General features: G+C 41.2%; 2 protein-coding genes across 4 annotated transcripts in view; one reads left to right on the forward strand and one right to left on the reverse strand.

The window, feature by feature from the left end:
* Positions 1-7,928: 7,928 nt before the first annotated feature.
* On the forward strand, positions 7,929-11,748 carry myog (myogenin). The gene is made up of 3 exons (XM_020634281.3): positions 7,929-10,025; positions 10,698-10,797; positions 10,893-11,748. Exons 1-3 carry the CDS (start codon positions 9,492-9,494, stop codon positions 11,009-11,011), a joined length of 753 nt encoding a protein of 250 aa, XP_020489937.1. The 5' UTR covers positions 7,929-9,491; the 3' UTR covers positions 11,012-11,748.
* A 111-nt stretch (positions 11,749-11,859) lies between these two features.
* Positions 11,860-18,539, reverse strand: part of ppfia4 (PTPRF interacting protein alpha 4) — a 65,502-nt gene continuing 58,822 nt past the window's right edge. For all 3 annotated transcript variants that reach the window (XM_020634278.3, XM_020634279.3, XM_020634280.3), the window contains 9 exons: positions 18,130-18,192; positions 17,739-17,765; positions 16,993-17,168; positions 16,706-16,803; positions 15,894-16,069; positions 14,813-14,881; positions 14,536-14,722; positions 14,313-14,410; positions 11,860-13,399 (listed from right to left, as the gene is read on the reverse strand). In XM_020634278.3, coding sequence (XP_020489934.1) covers positions 14,352-14,410; positions 14,536-14,722; positions 14,813-14,881; positions 15,894-16,069; positions 16,706-16,803; positions 16,993-17,168; positions 17,739-17,765; positions 18,130-18,192 — 855 coding nt within the window. In that variant the 3' untranslated portion in view covers positions 11,860-13,399; positions 14,313-14,351. The remainder of the gene's footprint in view (positions 13,400-14,312; positions 14,411-14,535; positions 14,723-14,812; positions 14,882-15,893; positions 16,070-16,705; positions 16,804-16,992; positions 17,169-17,738; positions 17,766-18,129; positions 18,193-18,539) is intronic.

The following is an 18,539-nucleotide window of genomic DNA, read 5'->3' on the forward strand; positions in this document are numbered from 1 at the left end:
GCATGCTTGTCAGCTCATTTTTCGAGTATTATGTTGCATCGTTTATTTTTTGGTATAATAATATTATTTAAAAAAAAAAGCAATACAAAAGACGACAGCTAATGGCAATGCGAATGTTCGCTTTTTTATTATTATATAACATTATTAAACTTTTGTTAAAAAAAAAAAATTGTAATTTGTTCTCAAGTAATGTAGTAGTAGTAGTTGTCATGTGTCTCTACTTCTTGACTGGACCTGCAACGGTCCAAAAACGTCTAAATTATTTTATTTGCAGTATTATTCATTTTACCAGAAGATCTGAATTCCCACATTTTGAGAGACTGACTGATATTATTGCATGAAAAATTCAACAACTTATCAGGATACCAATAACAAAAAAAGAAGAGGATTCAGCTTTGATTTCACTTTCTGTGAAGTTCTATCAACAGTTATTATTGGGTTTTATAAGAGTCTTTTTAAACACCCCTAGATGTAATTCCTTAACTCGGGTGGACCCTGTCAAATTGGAGGAAACAAACGAAGTACTCAAGAACAGTAAATCTACTTAAAAATGGTACCTGGAGCGCATTATTAATTACACTATTGACAAATATGACAGAGTATGTAGGTGTTGCTGTTGCCCCTGTGCTTTACACTACGGTACTTAAAGCTCCTAACAGCCATACTAAAATGCTTTCACTCGCTCCGTTTCTAATTCAAGAACTGCTTTGTCCGTGGCGTCTGGCACGTCACACAGCGTGGAGACGAAGAATGGCATAACACCCCCTGTGACATGGCTCCAACAGTTTGGCAGCTCGAGAATGGCGCAGCCCAGGGAGTGGTAGGGGATCTACATGTTTCCATGGCGACAGTTCTTCCATCCTAACATCCCAGAATAACTTTAACACATTCTCCCTCTTTCCCCCTATGGCGTATGCAATACTTCCTGGTGTGTAAAATAGTTTGGATGGTAGCGCTGTGTTGAACATTGCTTACATATTTTTGTAAAATTTCTTCATCGCTGCTGCGTACTCTGCTCAGTTTTTTTTGTTCATGTACTTCTGAAGCACCTTTTATAAATACACAAAGTATCTGTGTGTCCTTCCTCTGCCTGCCTCAAGGATGGCAAGTCTCAGCTTGTTTACCCTCTGTTGCTTTCTTCTGGTAGTGTGTCTGGATATTTGCAACTGTATCTCTGTGGCTGGGACCTTCCCTTCTCACCTCTTACACACACACACACACACGCACACACGCACGCACGCACGCACACACACACACACACACACACACACACACACACACACACACACACACACACACACACACACACACACACACACTTTCCCTCTGTTGTGTCCCGACTATTTGGTCGCTCCAGAAACCCGTCCGCTAAATTTGTCCCACGTGGTGACATGGGAGAAGGTCAGAGGAGCCAGAGAAAAACAAAGATAGTAATACAGTTGAAGGGATAAAGGCAGAGAGAATTTAAAAGTAGAAATAGAGAGAAACAGGCGATTATATAATAAGACATTTAATGAGATTGTTTCTTCTTGTAACCCTCGCAGGAGGCTCACATGGAAGATGATCTTGACAATCTGGGTTGACAGTGATCATGGCACAGCTTCCACATAGCCATCCTCTCAGATCTCACAACACACTCCAGTTATACTGACCACAGGAAGGATTTGATTGTGCAACATAAAGGTGTAAATTGCCTCCAAGTTAAAACAGGATATATTTTATGAGGGCTCAGCTTTGTTCTGTCAGAAACCCCTCGGATAAACTTAAGTACAACTCTTTAAAAAGATGGAGGCCATTTATTTAATGACCTGTGGCACCTTCTTTGAGTTCTCATAAACCCTGTGGCATTAGTGGAATATATGCCACATCAGTAGTCTGGTTGTTTCCAGCAGCAGAGACATGATTATTTACAATAACTTTAGGGCGACCATGTGCTGCAGAGCATGTTATTGGGAAGTGGGTTATGTATGTAGGTATGAGTATGTATGGTTGTTTGTCCATGTGTGCCGGAGTGTCTCAGTGAGTGGGATGCCAGGGTAGGGAAGGGCAGCGGATGGCTCAGGGGCTCAGTCCATTCCTTCGATTTAACATGACACCACTTGCACTAAGACGGCAACAGCTGCATATGCACATGCCGACCATTCTGTTTGTTGTAGGGGATTACTCTGCAATAAAAGCCCCAGTGAGCAGCAGCGTGGCTGGGCTACAGAACTACTGTTTCCTCCTCTGACTTCGAGAGCCTACTTCAGGCCTCCAGAGCCTTGTGAAAACACAGGTGGGGGCACTTCATTCTGAACAGGAATGAATGGAAGTATTCTCCCTTGATAGGCTGGGTCGTAGTAGTGTCACATCACCTCCAGACATCAGTCAAATTGTACATCACTGTGGCTTATGTAAGGGTTATTACTCAACAGAAATAGTGGAGTGTAGCAGACGAGTAAGCAGATCTGACGGCTCCTTTCATGTGCTTCAGAGTAATTAGATGATCGATTTCATTGTGCATGGATTGACATCTTTCATTATTCATGTTGTGGTTTCAGTGTAAAATCATAACATGAGAGGAGACAGCTCTGCTTTGTGCAATGTGAACAATTGATAAAGCAGCTCAGTAATAGACATGCAGTTATCATGGCGACAGTAAGTACACAAGTCTCTGAGGAGACACAGTCTTGCATCTGTTGCTGTCACTAAGGTGATAATGTCCTTTTCCTAAAAGCACTCGGCCAGTACATAATCAAGTTGTATCAAAGATTCCAGTCTTTGAACAGAAAAATGCAAACCAGGAAAAAAATAATCACTCCAGTTTGAACACTGAATTGAAACACATCACCCTTACTTATTGCTCAGAATTCTAAAGGCCTAATTTAACTTACCTGCTTTGTTGGAGATTGAAAAGTTGTTGAAAGATGTTTGTTGGCGGGATATTTCATGATGTCACTGAGTTGTACCATGTTAAAGTTAAGAAATTAAATGATCTTAAAGTTCATTTAAAGGTATAATAATACACTTTCTTTGATCCTACAAGTGTGTGAATATGAACTGGCCTATGACCTTTTTTATTGAGTTTAGAGATGTTCTGATACCATTTGTTGCACCATACTGAATATAATACGTGTGACTAATATGTATCTGACATGAGCAGGATTAAGAAAAGCATATATTTGATATCTTTGTAAATATCAAACATCACACTTTGCACTGCACTGTTTGTTAAAACCCTCCAACAATAATCCCCTTTAATGTTGACCTTTAAGGAGGAACCAATAGATTGTTGTATTAGTTCATTGCACTGACTGGTGGACTCACTGGTACCTGAAGGTGCTTTTATAGCTGAACTGATACTGATACTGGCTTTGTTTTCAGAACAGCTGCAGCTGAGTTGTGTACTTGAATTATTTCAATTGTTTCTAACAATGCTCAATCCCAGAGAAATCTACCACCTGTGTTCAAGGTTATTCTTCCAAGTAGACTGGGGAAACACCAGATGATGTTGAGTCAGAGACTGAGAAAGGAAGTCAGTGAACTGTGAAAAATAATGTTGCTTTGGGCTATTTCATTAGCATGAAACGACTTATTAGGTACTGACTAACAGTAACAGGAATGATACATTACCATCCATCAACAGGAATTCTGCCTGATTCAATTTATATTTTCATCTAGGTGGTGGTAATTTAAATGTAGGTTATGCAATTTATTAGAGAAGCATATTTTGTACTACTTTTTAAAATCTGTAACCTTTATCAATAGAGATCAATAAATCTAACGCTTTGGAGAGAGAAATCCAGAATCTGGGGCGGTCAAATGCGTGTCATAGAGACAGAGCGGCAGATCACTCAGTAAATCAATGAATCCTGCTGGCAGGATATGCATTACAATATGCATCAAACACGTGAATCTTAAGAAAATGACTGTAGCTAACCCGTCAAAGTAATAAATCAGGGATGTCAGCCTGAGAGCGGACATACTGGCACAATATTCACAGTGTGTCCCAGTTTCCCATCTCTCCTTCCCTTGTTTTTCTTGAAGATGTAATCAAACTGAATAGCAAAGACAATTGAAGATATAACTAGTTGGATAAGGTAAATGATAAGTATGTGCTCAGTTCCTCCTAATGCCCTTTGAGGAGACGGAGCTTGTTTATCTGTCAGAGACTGAATCCCACCAAAATCTAGCAAAGCTTTTCACATTTCACAATAGTTGTCCTTGTAAGCTTGAAAAAATAGGAAGACTATTCCTATTAACCAACACTTTCCCACCACCTCACCATACTACACACTTTAGTTATGTGCTGATTGCCTAAGGCCTACCTGCAATGTGTTTCAGGTGTGACACTTATATGGCCATAATGAAGTCAGAATGAATCATTTGCAAGAAAAGACCCGATGTCAATATTTTGTTAAAATATTCAACACAAAGGAACCTGGAAAGGACTGTGTATTTTAAGGAGAAATGACGTATTGCATTCATGTGGGAAATTTTTTTTTGCCTGTTTTTTTGTTATTATGAGATCTTTATCTTGTAATGACGAGCTCTTTATCTCGTTATAACGAGAAAATATGTCGTTATTATGAGAAAATATGTCGTTATTACGAGAAAATATGTCGTTATTACGAGATAAAGATCTCGTTATTACAAGACAAAGATCTTGTTATAACAAGAAAAGACACACATTAGACTAAAAAGATACTAGAGGGTTAATGAAGTTTGCATTGTGGCAGGCAGAGGAGGGAGGAAGATCAAAAGGCAACGATGACCAGGATTATTGATTTGATTGTGTTTTATTTTCATCTTGGTTTAAGGCATTGGGAAATATTATCGTCTTTGAGTAATACAGATGGTATTCTCATGAGCTTGTCGACTTAGCACAGGCATCTGAAGGCGTTAAGGGTGTTCAGACGGAAAGCAAAGCACACTCTGACCTACTTGACATAACGTTATTCTTCCAGGATCAGTTAAATAGATATGGTATGCTTCACCGATATAAAGTCATGCATCTGAATTGCATTCAAGCTGGCTACGTGGTGTCTCAAGATACGCTTAGGCATTTACTGAAAATACTTGAAAAACAACCCCATGATTAACAACTGCGGCGCCGAAATCGCCTGCTACAGTGTTTATACTAAAATGTTGCAATGAGCTGCCACTGGTGTACTGTACACTCCCATAAACAAACCCACGCCTCCTCATCGCCACCACCCTCATGCTTTTCTTGTTATTACGAGATATTTTTCTTGTTATAACGAGATTTTTATCTCGTAATAACAAGAATTCCCCACATGAATGCAATACACTTCCGTACATTTCGGTATAAATAAGGTTTCAGATGAAACCGACTGGTGCTGGATTAGATACAGTTTTGAACACTATTCCAGCATTTATGATTGTAGCTTTGAGAAAATGTTCTGTATCTTAATGGAAAAAGAATATTACTCCACATTTATAACTATCCTAAAACATTAATTTCCCTGTAAATTAAAGACCTTACAGGAAAGACACCCTTGTTCGTCTGACTTTAATCGACACTCTGTCACTGTTGTTATTTTATTCTCCTCTTACATATCCCAGATTTCCCGGCTACGCTCAGATGACAGTTCTCCAGGTCAGTGATGATCTTGAGGCTAACCTGGGGTGAGGAGGACTGATCCCCCTCCCCCTCCTCCCCACTGCTCAGCTGTCCCACAATGTGCTGCTGCTTGTCACTGAGGAGAAGTAGAACACTGTTACCAATGACAGGACAATCCTAGCTACACACACACACACACACACACACACACACACACACACACACACACAGAGCCATTCACACTGCATATTTAAATTATTTATCTAAAGAATTCATTTTTATACTCAAGTAAATAATTTGGTTTCTTCTGCAAACAGAACTATATTAATCTTTACTTGATTTAATTTTATTTTACAAAAATATCAAATGGGAATTTCAAAACATATTCAATGTTGTGTCTTCAGTGGGTAACCAAGGACACAGCTTACATATTCGTCCCAAAAAAGATAAGGATGGATGAAATCTGGTCACAAACCCTAAATGTGTCTTGATTTAATGTTTCAATCTGATCTGTATAAAAAACACAATGTGTTGTTGTTTAGACTCTTTAATAAGTTAAATCTAAGTGAATTTAGGATGGATGACACAGCATAAACAGTTCCTCCACACAGAACTTGTTTACTACAACTAAAGTGTTCAAAATGCTGAGCTGGGACGTGTTCCTCAAATGAGACACAAGTGTGCCTTAAATTGCTTAAACACACACACACAGTTCTCCAGTTCTGCTGACAATGGGTTAAGATGACAGAGGGTTATGAGTGACTCTGACACACTGCAGACCCCCTCCCCTGCAGTATCCCCGAGAGCAACACAGGCGTCTTTGTACTCGCTCTACCATCAGTGACGATCCATCACAGACTAACCTGACAGCCCACCGCAGCCCTCTGCCAAGCCTGGACTCTGCACTCTGCCTCAACCACAAACCTGTGCCCAGGACTGGACCACAGTCCCCCCGCCTGACCACTACCCTGCCCCCTATTCAGAGAGCTGGATCTTGATTTTATATATTTATTTTATAACAGGTTAATAACACAAACTAGGCACCTGTTTTGCTTGTTCTCAAATAGGCTAGAAGGAGCGCTACCTCACAAAGCACTAATTAAGAGACTCTTTAAGATATGAGAGCTCATAATGAGGCCTTTCTCACGATAGACATTTAAACTTGTAATAGCCACAAAAGCACAGGTGTAATTCATTACAATAATTACAGCTTCAAACCCTTGAGGTGTGCCAGGAAACTTTTCTATTAAGCCATTGTGTACTACAGCCCAACTTTGTTACTGACACACTCAAATGAAAGGTACCCCTAATGAGTGAAATTAATTACACCTGGGCTCATTCTAATCAAATATCCCCCCCCCCCAAGTCATGCTTATATACTGCTGGAAAGAAAATGTGCTTTGAGTGTTCAATAAGTAGCCCAAGATACTCTAACAATAGCTCACTAGTTTTTATTTCGAGGCATTGCTGATCTATCGCCATGCTATGAAATTTTTACTTCTAAAATAGTTGGTTATGGAAATGCTGGAAATCAGCTGGTAAACCATTAATGAAATGAAGAGTAGGAGTGAAGGGGTAACTTATTAGACCATTTTATATTCATTTAATGAACTGATACCAGGTTTAAAAAAGAAGATCCTCATACTCTGTTTGAGTGTTCGAAGCTATTTTCTGCCTCTTCTAATGAAGTTTACTTCTGTCTGGGCCCAAATCGAGTAGTACAACATAACACCACCATCCCCCCACCACCCCCCATAGTATCCACTCCTTATGTCAGATATAAAGTAAAGAGTAAAATAACAATACAATTTCTTTTTTTTTTTAAATTATTTTTATTATTTTTACCATTTCTTCTTTCAATGAGAAATCAAGAGAAGAGAACCTGTGATAGGTGTCCAAGACTTAGCACGATGTTAATAGCAATGATATGCACCAGACAACATTATGTCCATGTACTTAGCCTATGTTACAACATCTAGTACCCCTTTAAAGGCTTTATGTGATGTTTTGATCCAGCAGATGTCGCCCTTGAGCACCAGCATGAAACCAAAACAGCTTGCGCTGCATTGTTGTGTTAGCATGCTAATGCTAGTGATCTTTATTATGCTCGTATCTTCACACTGCATGTAAATTTACCTGAAATGAGCGTGATCTAGAAACACAGTTAAGCAGTGAGTACAGTATGTTATTCTTCTTTTCTCTAGTCCCTCAATTAAACAACTTTTATACGTGAGGGGAGGAGTCAGTCGGCCGTCTGGGCGATGTAAACAAAGTGAAGATAGGACTCTGAAAACTCTGAAAACATCACAGACAGTGGGACTCGGGTGTTACACCCATTGTAGACAGTCATGACTCACAGAGTTATTTTCAGAGGATATACTTGATTTCTATTACATTCAAGTGTGAAAAATCACATAGAAAGCCTTTAATGTAAAACAAAAACGTAAATAATATTGTTGGACAAATACTGATTGCTGGCATTTTGCTAGCAAAAATTTGCTAACATTTTCTGCTAGCACCGCACTGTTCTTGTTATCAACACATCCTAATTAACTGACACAAGTTGGTTTTTTTTAAGGGGAAGGCTGATTGGTTATGACACCAGATATTGGAATCAGTGTCAAACCTCTAGTATTTTGCAGTGCATCCAAAAATCTGTGCTAGACTCCATTGAACAATCCCTGCAGATATGTACATCATAACTGATAAAACCAGAGTCTATGGAGAAATCTATGGAGATGATGTGATAGGATACACAGTCATGTAAATCACCCCGCACTATGCCAGTTATTCCAGGCCGCTTCTCTGATGACAGAGTTGTGTGTTTTGGCCGTTCACCCATGCTAGCGGAAGCCAGTCCAAATTAGCGGGTGAGCTATGAGGTGAATCATGTCCTGGAAGGATTTACACTCGGGCAGTGAGGCTAATTCTATGACGGACTGGAAGAGGTCAGGACAGCGAAGGCCATACCTCTGAGTGTTTGTCTGATTATTGTCCCTCTGACTTAAGAGCGTAACAGTAGCCAATGTCAACCTGTTCTCTCCTCTGTCCATTCCTGCACAGACATGTCTCAACATCAGTGGTGTTCACAAGGTCACTTGCATCCCAATGTGCAATCACCTCAGGAGGAAAAGTCAGTCGATGTGAATGTGGTTATGTAAAACCGAGACCTGACAGTAGGGTAAGGTTTTATGTCCCTGAAGCTTTTACATAATAGCATCAATCTAGTTTAAATCATTCTGAAAACTCAGTCACAGAGTGTTTATCTGTGACCTAGTTTTGAGAAAACAATCTCCATCCTCATTTTCTTCACATCTACAACCAGTAAAACAAATACTTGTCATTGCATATCATTGGTTCCTATGTAGAAGTGACAGCTGTCTACAGACTACACCCCCCCACCCCACCCCCAATTGCAGGGGCATTCATGTATGGTGTCATGGATGGAGACGCGAGTCTGGGATTAGCTCATTAAGACAGACATCTTTGATCCGAAGTTATCTCTCCCTTTTCCACAGCAACTTGATCATATCCTGGCCTCTTAAACGCACGGACCCACACAAGGGCAAACACACACACAACGGGTCTTAAAGCCCCTAGAGAGCAGGGCCCAACAAAGATGTGAAGTGTAGATGTGCAGCAACAGCTAAACGTCGTGTCAGGTTTCTGGGGGCTCGTGCTAAATTTAACCCTGTGATCCTGCAGCAGGCAAAGGGGTTTAAATGCCAGCCTACAGTTGCTCCACACCAGTTGTTCTCCACACGTCTTCCACTCATCACAAACTTAGAGCTGTGGATGAAGAGAGGCACACAAACGTACACTCAGACACTCACACTCCAAGCACAGGACTGAAGACAACATACAGTAGCACAAGTTCCACGGGAGGCCGGAATTTTTTGTCCCTTTTTAAGATCACTTGTTGTCCAGGATGGAGCTTTTTGAGACCAACCCTTACTTCTTCCCTGACCAGCGCTTCTACGAGGGAGGGGACAGCTACTTCCCCTCTCGCCTGCCTGGGGGGTACGACCAAGGTGCCTACCAGGATAGAAACTCCATGATGGGCCTGTGTGGGGGTCTGTCTGGGGGCGTTGGAGTCGGGATGACAGGGACAGAGGACAAAGTGTCTCCGTCCAGCATGTCGCCTCACTCCGAGCCTCACTGCCCGGGTCAGTGCCTGCCCTGGGCCTGCAAGCTGTGCAAAAGGAAGACGGTGACCATGGACCGCCGGCGAGCGGCCACTCTTCGGGAGAAGAGGCGTCTGAAGAAGGTGAACGAGGCTTTCGATGCCCTGAAGAGAAGCACCTTGATGAACCCAAACCAGAGGCTGCCTAAGGTGGAGATCTTGAGGAGCGCCATCCAGTATATCGAGAGGCTGCAAGCCCTCGTGTCCTCCCTCAACCAGCAGGACAATGAGACAGGACAACAAGGACTGCACTACAGACCCAGTGGGGCCCAGCCCAGAGTGAGTAGGAGAGAAGGGATGATTGGGAAAAAAGAGCCAAACAAAAGGCACTGACAGGTGGACATAGGCAATGTCAAAACAAAGATACAATTTAATGTAGATAAAGAGAGTCATGAAGGATGACAGCTGGAAAAATGGAGGTAACTATAGGTGACTTTTCCAATCTTAAATCTGCCTCAGATTTGACGACTGTGTTTAAAATATGAGGTTCCAATTGGGAAAACAATGTTGTATCAAACCTTATATTCAGGCTAAGGACATAACATTTCTTTAAAATAACATAAAAAGGTTTGTACGATTATAAACTTGTTTTCAGTCGCGCTGTGTCAGAACCTTGAAAGCTTTGGCTAATTTGTAGTTTGAGTTTGACAGCATCAACAAACTGAAGAAACAGGTGTGAAAACAGACTCGTTCTCCAGAAATTGATGACAACTTTTACCGTCAATTACTTATAATTTCTATATGTTTAACTGTATTTTATTGGGAACAGTCCAGTTTGACTTGTTGAGATGGGGTTTCTGATGGGTCACAGGATGCTATGGTAATTGTATGTGCATGTGTGTGTGGCATTACACAGCACTGCAGTGTGTGCTCTTTTTCTGAGCGGCAGGTTGTGCCGTGTCATAGCACACAGTGACTGACAGCAACTTGTGTGCATCTCCATGGTAACAGGTGTCGTCGTCAAGTGAACCCAGTTCAGGCAGCACCTGCTGCAGCAGCCCCGAGTGGAGCAGCACTCCGGAGCAGTGCACACAGAGCTACGGCAGCGAGGGTGAGTACACTTCACACACAGTATCATTAGACAGCAGAGGCAGATCAGTGAAGCCTCAGTCTGATACTTAACGTGTGCTTCGGGTCTCTTTACAGATCTCCTGAGTGCTGCAGACTCTCCAGAGCACGGGAACATGCAGGCTCTGAGCTCCATTGTAGACAGCATCTCTGCAGCAGACGGAGCTGTGGCTTTTCCTATGGACATTCCCAAATAGACCCTCCACTCAGCAGACCCATGGGTGCAGAAAATAGGAAAATGACTTATTGGCAAAGCAGGCTGAAGAACAGTCCAAAATTCCAATTTAATTTATTTATTTCCAACTCTACTGATCTGTCTTATGCTCAAATTTAACAGTAGGGATTAATTTAAATTGTCACTCTGTTGAAAATGGGTCTGCTAGCTAAACTGAATTCCTCCGTTTCACAGTGAGGCCTTATTCCCTTTATTCCTTGCCTTATCCCACGGTCCAGACCAGTCTGTCACAGCCACAGGAGCTTAGTCTAACCAAAGATTAAAAGACTTTGCTGCATAAACCTAAAACCTAGTTCCTAAAGGGGACCTCTGTAAGTCTGTTCTCGAGGCTGATTGAACCACAGAGGAGTGTTTAGGTCAATCTTTCTCTTTTCTTAATTTAAGTTTTTCCTCCTTTTTAAACCTTCCCTGATCTTTCATTCTTTTTGTGTGTGTTTTTAATGCTTAAAAAACATGAGTTTATTTGTGGGGCCAATATGTACCATGGCGGTTTTGACCAAGATCTGCTTAATTTAAACATGTTATGAATGCTATTGATGTAAATACGTTCCCTTTTTCTACAGAGTGGTTTTTCCATTTTATTTTTTATTTTTTGCTAACTTATTTTTGACTTTTATAACTACGATTGTTGTGTATTTGTAGATGTTTCAGAAATTGAAATTTTCTCTCCAATTCTTGCAATAAAGACCATTTTCAATACATTTTTTTGTCAGCGTCCCTGACTACCAATACTTCAATCTCCATAAACAGATATCTGCATATAAATGTGGAATCTGTAGACTTTTTATATCTAAAGGAACACAAGATCCAAATCTTTAAAAAAAACTTTACTTATGTCTATATAGTGTCATAAATACAGTTCACTTTTTAAATAGCCAAATAATAAAATCTTGATTTGTCAGCATTGTTTCACACCTGGAATAAAGACACAGTACTCATAGCTGCCACATAGCACATTACACCTTTTAGACACCTTGGAAAAATTGTCAAATAAAATAACCAAACAAAAAAGTTGGATAGTACACCACCCATCCAGCACGTCACTGGCTCTTTACTGTGTTCTCATTGGATGAGGAGTTGGTCTGCCAAGAGGACCGACTGCTAACTGGCTCGTCTCAATGGCAACTAAAAGGAAGGTGGTGGAGCAGGTCTAGTCGAGTCCATCACTCTGAGCAGTTTTGAGTGTTTATCATTGGCGGATGTTGAGCAGCAGTTTACAGTTTGATTTCAGAGAAAGAAAGGAATCAACAGAGAGGAGCTACAGTGTTCACACTACCCATCCACAGGGAAAAGTCATGGTCACATGGTCGGGGTTGGCCTTTCACACTCGACATACACACACACACACACAAACTCACTCTTCATATTAAAGGATTCTCTCTATTCTAGGCTACATAGTGTCATACTGAAGGCGAGAGAGGCGCAGAAAGGAGAGGTAACAGCTACATAGTGTCAAAAGAGAATGAGGAGATGAGGGATAAAGGAAAGAAAGAGGAGAAGAGGCAAAGAGAGAAATCTGAAATTGGACCCATGAACCTGTGAAGAGTCCTTGTAGAAACGCACCTCCTCCCACTAACAAGTCACACACGGCATACAGCAAAAGACACACAAAGGTCCGACACGGAGAGAAAGAGAAAGAAAGAGAAAGAGAGAGAGAGAGAGAGAACAGTCACTATCGAATACAGGGCATTGGGTTTCATACAGCAATGATATTATATTATTTCCATATATATTTCCAATATATATATATATAATATTTCTATAAAAAACATAAGTCATCCATTTTATGTACAGAGACGATTAATGAGTAATACCTTGCATAACCGGTAGAGGGGCATGTGCAGTGGGGTCTGCCATTTATACAAGTATTCATCATTCCCAAGTCCAAATCAACGACCTGTTAACACCCTTTTTAGTCTGTTTTACACTAACCAACTCTTGTGTTGTTTTAGAGGGGATAACATCCAATTATTGGTTTGGACTTGGCCATGTTGAGAGATCAGAACCAGGTCAAGGACCCACAGCTGAGACCAGGGGAGCAGGAGCACAACACCACAACAACAAGGCTACTAGGAGCACTGGGGGTAAACTGGGAGAGACAGGGACGAGTCTCCTTTAGAGCAGCTAGCGCAGCCGATGAACACTCTCAAAAGAGTTCAAAGGTCAGAGTTGGCCTCTGTATTGCACATGTCCGAAAGAGAGGTGAGAGGTGAACGGTGAGAGGTAAGGCTGGGCAGCAAAAGGGGTGAACATCACCCCCACCCAGTGGCACCCAGGACTTCCTCTCCAGTTTTGGCATATCACTCTCAAAAGGCCGCAAGCATATGTCCGTATAGGTAATGAGAATGCACTGGAAGAGAGACGAGAGGGGAGAAAAGAAAGACAAGGAGTAAGAAAATTATTTTCAAAAACTATATTATAATATATTCCACCATACAAAATAGGAAAAACCCTAAGTACCTGCTTGAAATAGAATTAAATAGATTAAACCATTGTAAATGCACAAATCAATATGATTTTTTGAAGGGTGCCCTTCAAAGAATGGTGTAATTAATAAACCAAAAAAGATATAGAAATACTTAATCCTCTTTGACCAAATCATTATTATCATCAAAAATGAAGTAGTTTTACTTAATGCATCCAAATGAAATGACTGGTCAAAGGGCAAGGCTGTTTTTTTTCTGTTATATTAGTTTTCATCAATTTCCATGGAAATACCCAAAATGATAACGACTCAATCAGGAGAAAAACAGGCATTTGTTGTTGTTTGCTCTTGTAGATTTAGACACATTCTGTGCCTTCACAGGTGTAGGAGAGTAAATGTAATATATTCAAAATCATTTACCGAAGTTCCTAGGCTTCTTTTGAAGGAGGATCATGTCACGCAGAGCAATGATTTGACTTATTTGTGTGTTGTTTTAATAACTTGTAGGCAAGTGTTGGGTGACAGGTCAATTATCTGTATTAAGTTTTGCACACAGACATTTGGATTGCTTGATTGTTATTTTTGGTCTTTTCCTGAGATTTCATGTCAATAGCTAAATTAATATACCTTTTTCTAAAGTGAAAGTGCAGCATTGACCCATTAGCACCTCATGAAATTGTCATGGCTAACAAAAAGGCTTATGACAGCCTGATAAACATAAAAGTAGATTATCTGTTAAGTTAGTTATTACTGTCAAATGCCACACAGCTGGAAATGCTGGTTCAAAGCACACTAAAGTGTAAGTTCAGCAGTTTCAGGTGGTGTTTTATTGGCTTACCTGTTAGCATTAGCGCTCCTGTTAGTATGCAGAGAGAAGTTAGCATGAATAGGTCCGGACGGCCGAGGGGTCTAGTCTCGTGGGCGCCGGGGGAGGAGCTTGAGAGGTTTAGGCACAGCAGGAACAGATAGGACAGAGCATGCAGTTAGTCATGACAAGCAGAGAGAAGCAAATAAAGACACACAGAACAAGGCTGCGGTTGAGGCACACTAATGTTACACACCTTCAGGCTGGAGCTGTTTCTTGGGCATCAGATTCACAGAGGGCGGCATGGACATGGAGGGCATGCGGAAGCCAGCAGGCAGTGTTTCCATGGAACCCGCCATCATGCCCAGCCCTGCCCCTCCCTCACGCGCTCTAAACCTCTTCCGCCATGATGGAGAGCGTCGAAAAGACTTGTCATCACCGCTCTACAGGGACAGGGAGAAAAAGCCAGTTCACACTATTGGCCCCTTTTCACTGACATTGTATTTGATCAAAGCAGTAGCTTGAGAAGTCACCTCTTCTAGACGACGGTCAGTCCCCAAGGCTAACACGTTGTTGAATTCCCTCTCCAGGACCTGCCGTGCCTAAAAAAAAAAAAACAGCACACACACGCTCTGTCACCAGGAGACACACAGTGAAGCTGTTAGTTGACCATTCAGAGTTTGATATTAACAGGAATCAGTGATAGCTCTTGAAGTATATTACAAATAATTCTTCTGATAATAGAAGCTACCTTTATGTGTTTGTTCATTTATGAATATAATACTGTTTGCAAGTTTCACTGAAGCCTGTGCCAAGTCAATTATTTTAAGTGGATTCTGAGCTGGAACAACAGAGGCCTTCTGATTTAAAAAACAACTGATACAGAATCTGAAGCTGGCAGCAGGTAGCTGGCAGGCAAAGGTAATGCTGGTTGCAACCAAACCAATGTGACATTAAAAAATGAAAAGGGATGAAAAGTAAATGGTTATAGAAAGTCCAAAGGCCTGCCAATTCAATCCTGATAAAGAAAGTAAGGGATGACTCTCACCTATTTGAATCATTTCACTCTATTAATCATATTCACAGGCTGCCGTTTTCCTCTGTTCAAATGACTAAAACACAATTTCCCGAGCACCTTTAGGCAATATTTAGCTACTGTAAGACATGTATTTGTATTATTCAACCACTTATTAGGTAACATTACTAGTGTCACAAAGTATGGTGTAACTCTATTGTGATTAGTAATGCTAGCTGGCTAACTTTAATGTTAGCAAACGATTGACTAGCTAATGGTAATGTTAACTAGCTAACAGTATGGCAAATGTTAGCTAAATGTTGTGTTAGCTAGAAAATGCAAACATGCTAACAAGTGCACAGCTGTTTGTTTCCAATATCGAGCTATCAATTAAGTGTTTTTCGATTAAATTAAAAACAGATGTCTTGGCCATCATCTGTTGTCTTTTCAGAAGCTGATCAGTGGAGAAAGAGTGAGATAATAAAAAATAATAAGATTCCTGATACATTCATAAAGGCAGAGTACAACTTTACAACATTATAGCATAATTTGAACTTCCAACCATGAGTGTGACACATTTCTTTCCCTATTAAAATCACCTGTGTGTTCTGCATAGGGATCTGCAGGATGAGAGCTAGACTGCTGTAGTCGAAGGTCTCATCCAGAGCGATGAGCGCTCCATGGACGCCGCTTTCCAACAGGTTGCCGCTATATTCCCTCAGACCAATGGACAGGACCCAGTGGATTACCTGCTCATTGGTCCACACCAACACGTCTAAAGTAGGAGAGAGTGGAGCTTTTGTTCTACAGAGTTCCAGTGGTTATATTGAACAGAAAATAAGAGTAAATTGATTTTGAGTAAGGAGATAAAGAGATAATGTGCATGTCCACATAGTGTCAACTCAATGGCACACGCCCTTTGTTCGTTTAAAACGCAGCTGTTAGCAAGCTTTCCAAGTTGGAACAGGCGGTGTGCATGTGTTTGTCTGTGTGTGTGTGTGTGTGTGTGTGTGTGTGTGTGTGTGTGTGTGTGTGTGTGTGTGTGTGTGTGTGTGTGTGTGTGCAAACAGGCTGGGCTTGTGATCTGACAAGACAGCTGAGTCAAGTTCATGTGCAGAACTCAAGGTCAAAAGGGCGAGAGGGTTTGCTAGATCTAAGTGTGAGTGTGTGTATGTGTGTGTACTAGCCTTGGTATGTCGAGCTCTGGATCAGAAGACTGTAGGCCTGCCTTAGCTGCAGCTGTTTAAATGCTCAGGCAAAACTGACAGTATTGGGCCAAACCACTAGGTGGTACTCTGGCCTGATTAGACTTCGGGTGTGTTTATGCTTTAAAACTAGGGTTTCAATGTGTGTACGTGTATTTCATGCATTTTTTACACTCTGTTTGTAACAAGTTGTGTGAGAAGTGTACCTTTCATGTCGTGCTGGCTGTCCTCTCTCCGGCGCTCCAGGTCTTTTCTGTCATAATTGAGTCTCTTCAAGCACATAATCCCGTACTGCAGACTAGCCCTGGTACACACATTTACACAGACACAGAAAGATACCCCCACACACAAAAACATGAAAAACAAGCACACACACATTTAGGAAAGCAAAATCACATATGCTGGTTGTCTCATTTCCATGGCTAATGCATGTAGTAAGCAGAAGGAAGGTGAGGCTAATGGGGTAGTTTAGGTAATTGCTCAAGCTCCGGACCTATGGAAGCTGTCCACCATCTTGAGATGGCTTCTCAGGTCCTTCTTTGTCAGGTGATCCAGCATGCGTGCGTCCACCAGACACTCCATGAAGTAGGAGCGGTACTGAGGCAGGCCGAGGCTGGGCAGCCACTCGTTTCCTATCCACTCGTGATTCATGTCCCCATAAGCCAAGGTCTAGAAATTAGGAGGACATTTTTATTCATTTATTTATTTCTAACCATTTTTTTTTTGCAACAGATCATCACAGTGGAAGAGTTTTATGCAAAAGAAAAAAAGATTGAGAAAGATAGAAAACACAGTATGCAAAAGTGCCAAATCTACACTAATATTTACACAATTGCAATTGATGTCGTTATGTATAACTTAATTTAATTCCTTGTATGTCAATTAACTAATACGTATGGTTAGATATTCTAACTCCAGTGCTACAGAACTAAAGGCTTCCTCCTTCAGATGTCTAAATTTGCATAAGCAAAATAACTGTTGTGAGTGAAAATGTAAAAATGGCTGCAATTAATTTCTATGTTCCTGGTCCATGTACTGATATTCTGCATGTGTACTGCACTATCAAAAAAAATCTGCTCGTTTTACATAATCTTGATGTAGAATTTGAAATTCCTCTGTTATTTATAAATATGTTTGTGTTAGTGAGCAAGTTCACAGTTGAGAGTGTGTGCAGACAGATATCATCAGATCACTTTAAACACAACGCGGTTGATCCAAAGTGCTGAACAGGAACCTCACCTGTGCCCAGCTGCCCTCCTCATTGTCCTGAGTGGCAGCATGGTAGAGACAATTTACATGGTTAGAGAGACATGGCATAAGAAGAGACACACATGTTGCAAATTCACAAATGTACGCACGTCTAGAACTCTTCTATCTCTGCAGTAAAGCTTCATAAAGCATCATCAACACTCATTATCTTCTTGTCACAGGTACAAAGATCACACAGCGACTGGTTAAAGCAGTTACATCCGACACACACAGAGGGGGCGTGAGGATACAAAAAAAAGCATCAGTGTGTGATGTAGTGGCAGTTTAACATATGTGTGTGACGGTGGGGATGGTGTGAGTGTGAGAGAGTGTTGTTTGGTGGGGGGTGAAAGGGGAGGGGGAGCACCCAGATGGTACTGACCGCTTTAGTGGAGGAAGCCAGGTTCTCCATCTCTTCATGAGTCACCCACACATTTCCGGAAGACTGCTCATAGGACGAAAACACACCCGAGCACACACCAAACACACCAAAGAATACATTCGTGTATGTCAAAGCAAACCCCCCAGACACACACACACACACACACACACACACACACACACACACACACACACACACACACCAGACAGACAAACACACACACACACACACACACACACACACACACACAGATCCAGACAAACACAAACCCAGACAAACACACACACACACACACACACACACGGTGTTGACAAGGAAGGGAGTGTATTTCACAATCAAGCAGAAAAGGACAAGTTAACCCCTAGTCTGAACAGGAAGTAGAAAAGAAACAAAAAAAACACAGTGAGGAT

This window comes from Labrus bergylta, chromosome 5 (assembly GCF_963930695.1).
Source record: "Labrus bergylta chromosome 5, fLabBer1.1, whole genome shotgun sequence".
In the NCBI taxonomy this organism is placed as follows: domain Eukaryota; kingdom Metazoa; phylum Chordata; class Actinopteri; order Labriformes; family Labridae; genus Labrus; species Labrus bergylta.

Bases quoted from the DNA above. Each gene is read 5' to 3' on its own strand.
- myog (XM_020634281.3), top strand. From the start codon at position 9,492: ATGGAGCTTTTTGAGACCAACCCTTACTTCTTCCCTGACCAGCGCTTC. The intron at 10,026-10,697 runs GTGAGTAGGAGA...CCATGGTAACAG, and splicing joins CCAGTGGGGCCCAGCCCAGA to GTGTCGTCGTCAAGTGAACC. The intron at 10,798-10,892 runs GTGAGTACACTT...GTCTCTTTACAG, and splicing joins ACAGAGCTACGGCAGCGAGG to ATCTCCTGAGTGCTGCAGAC.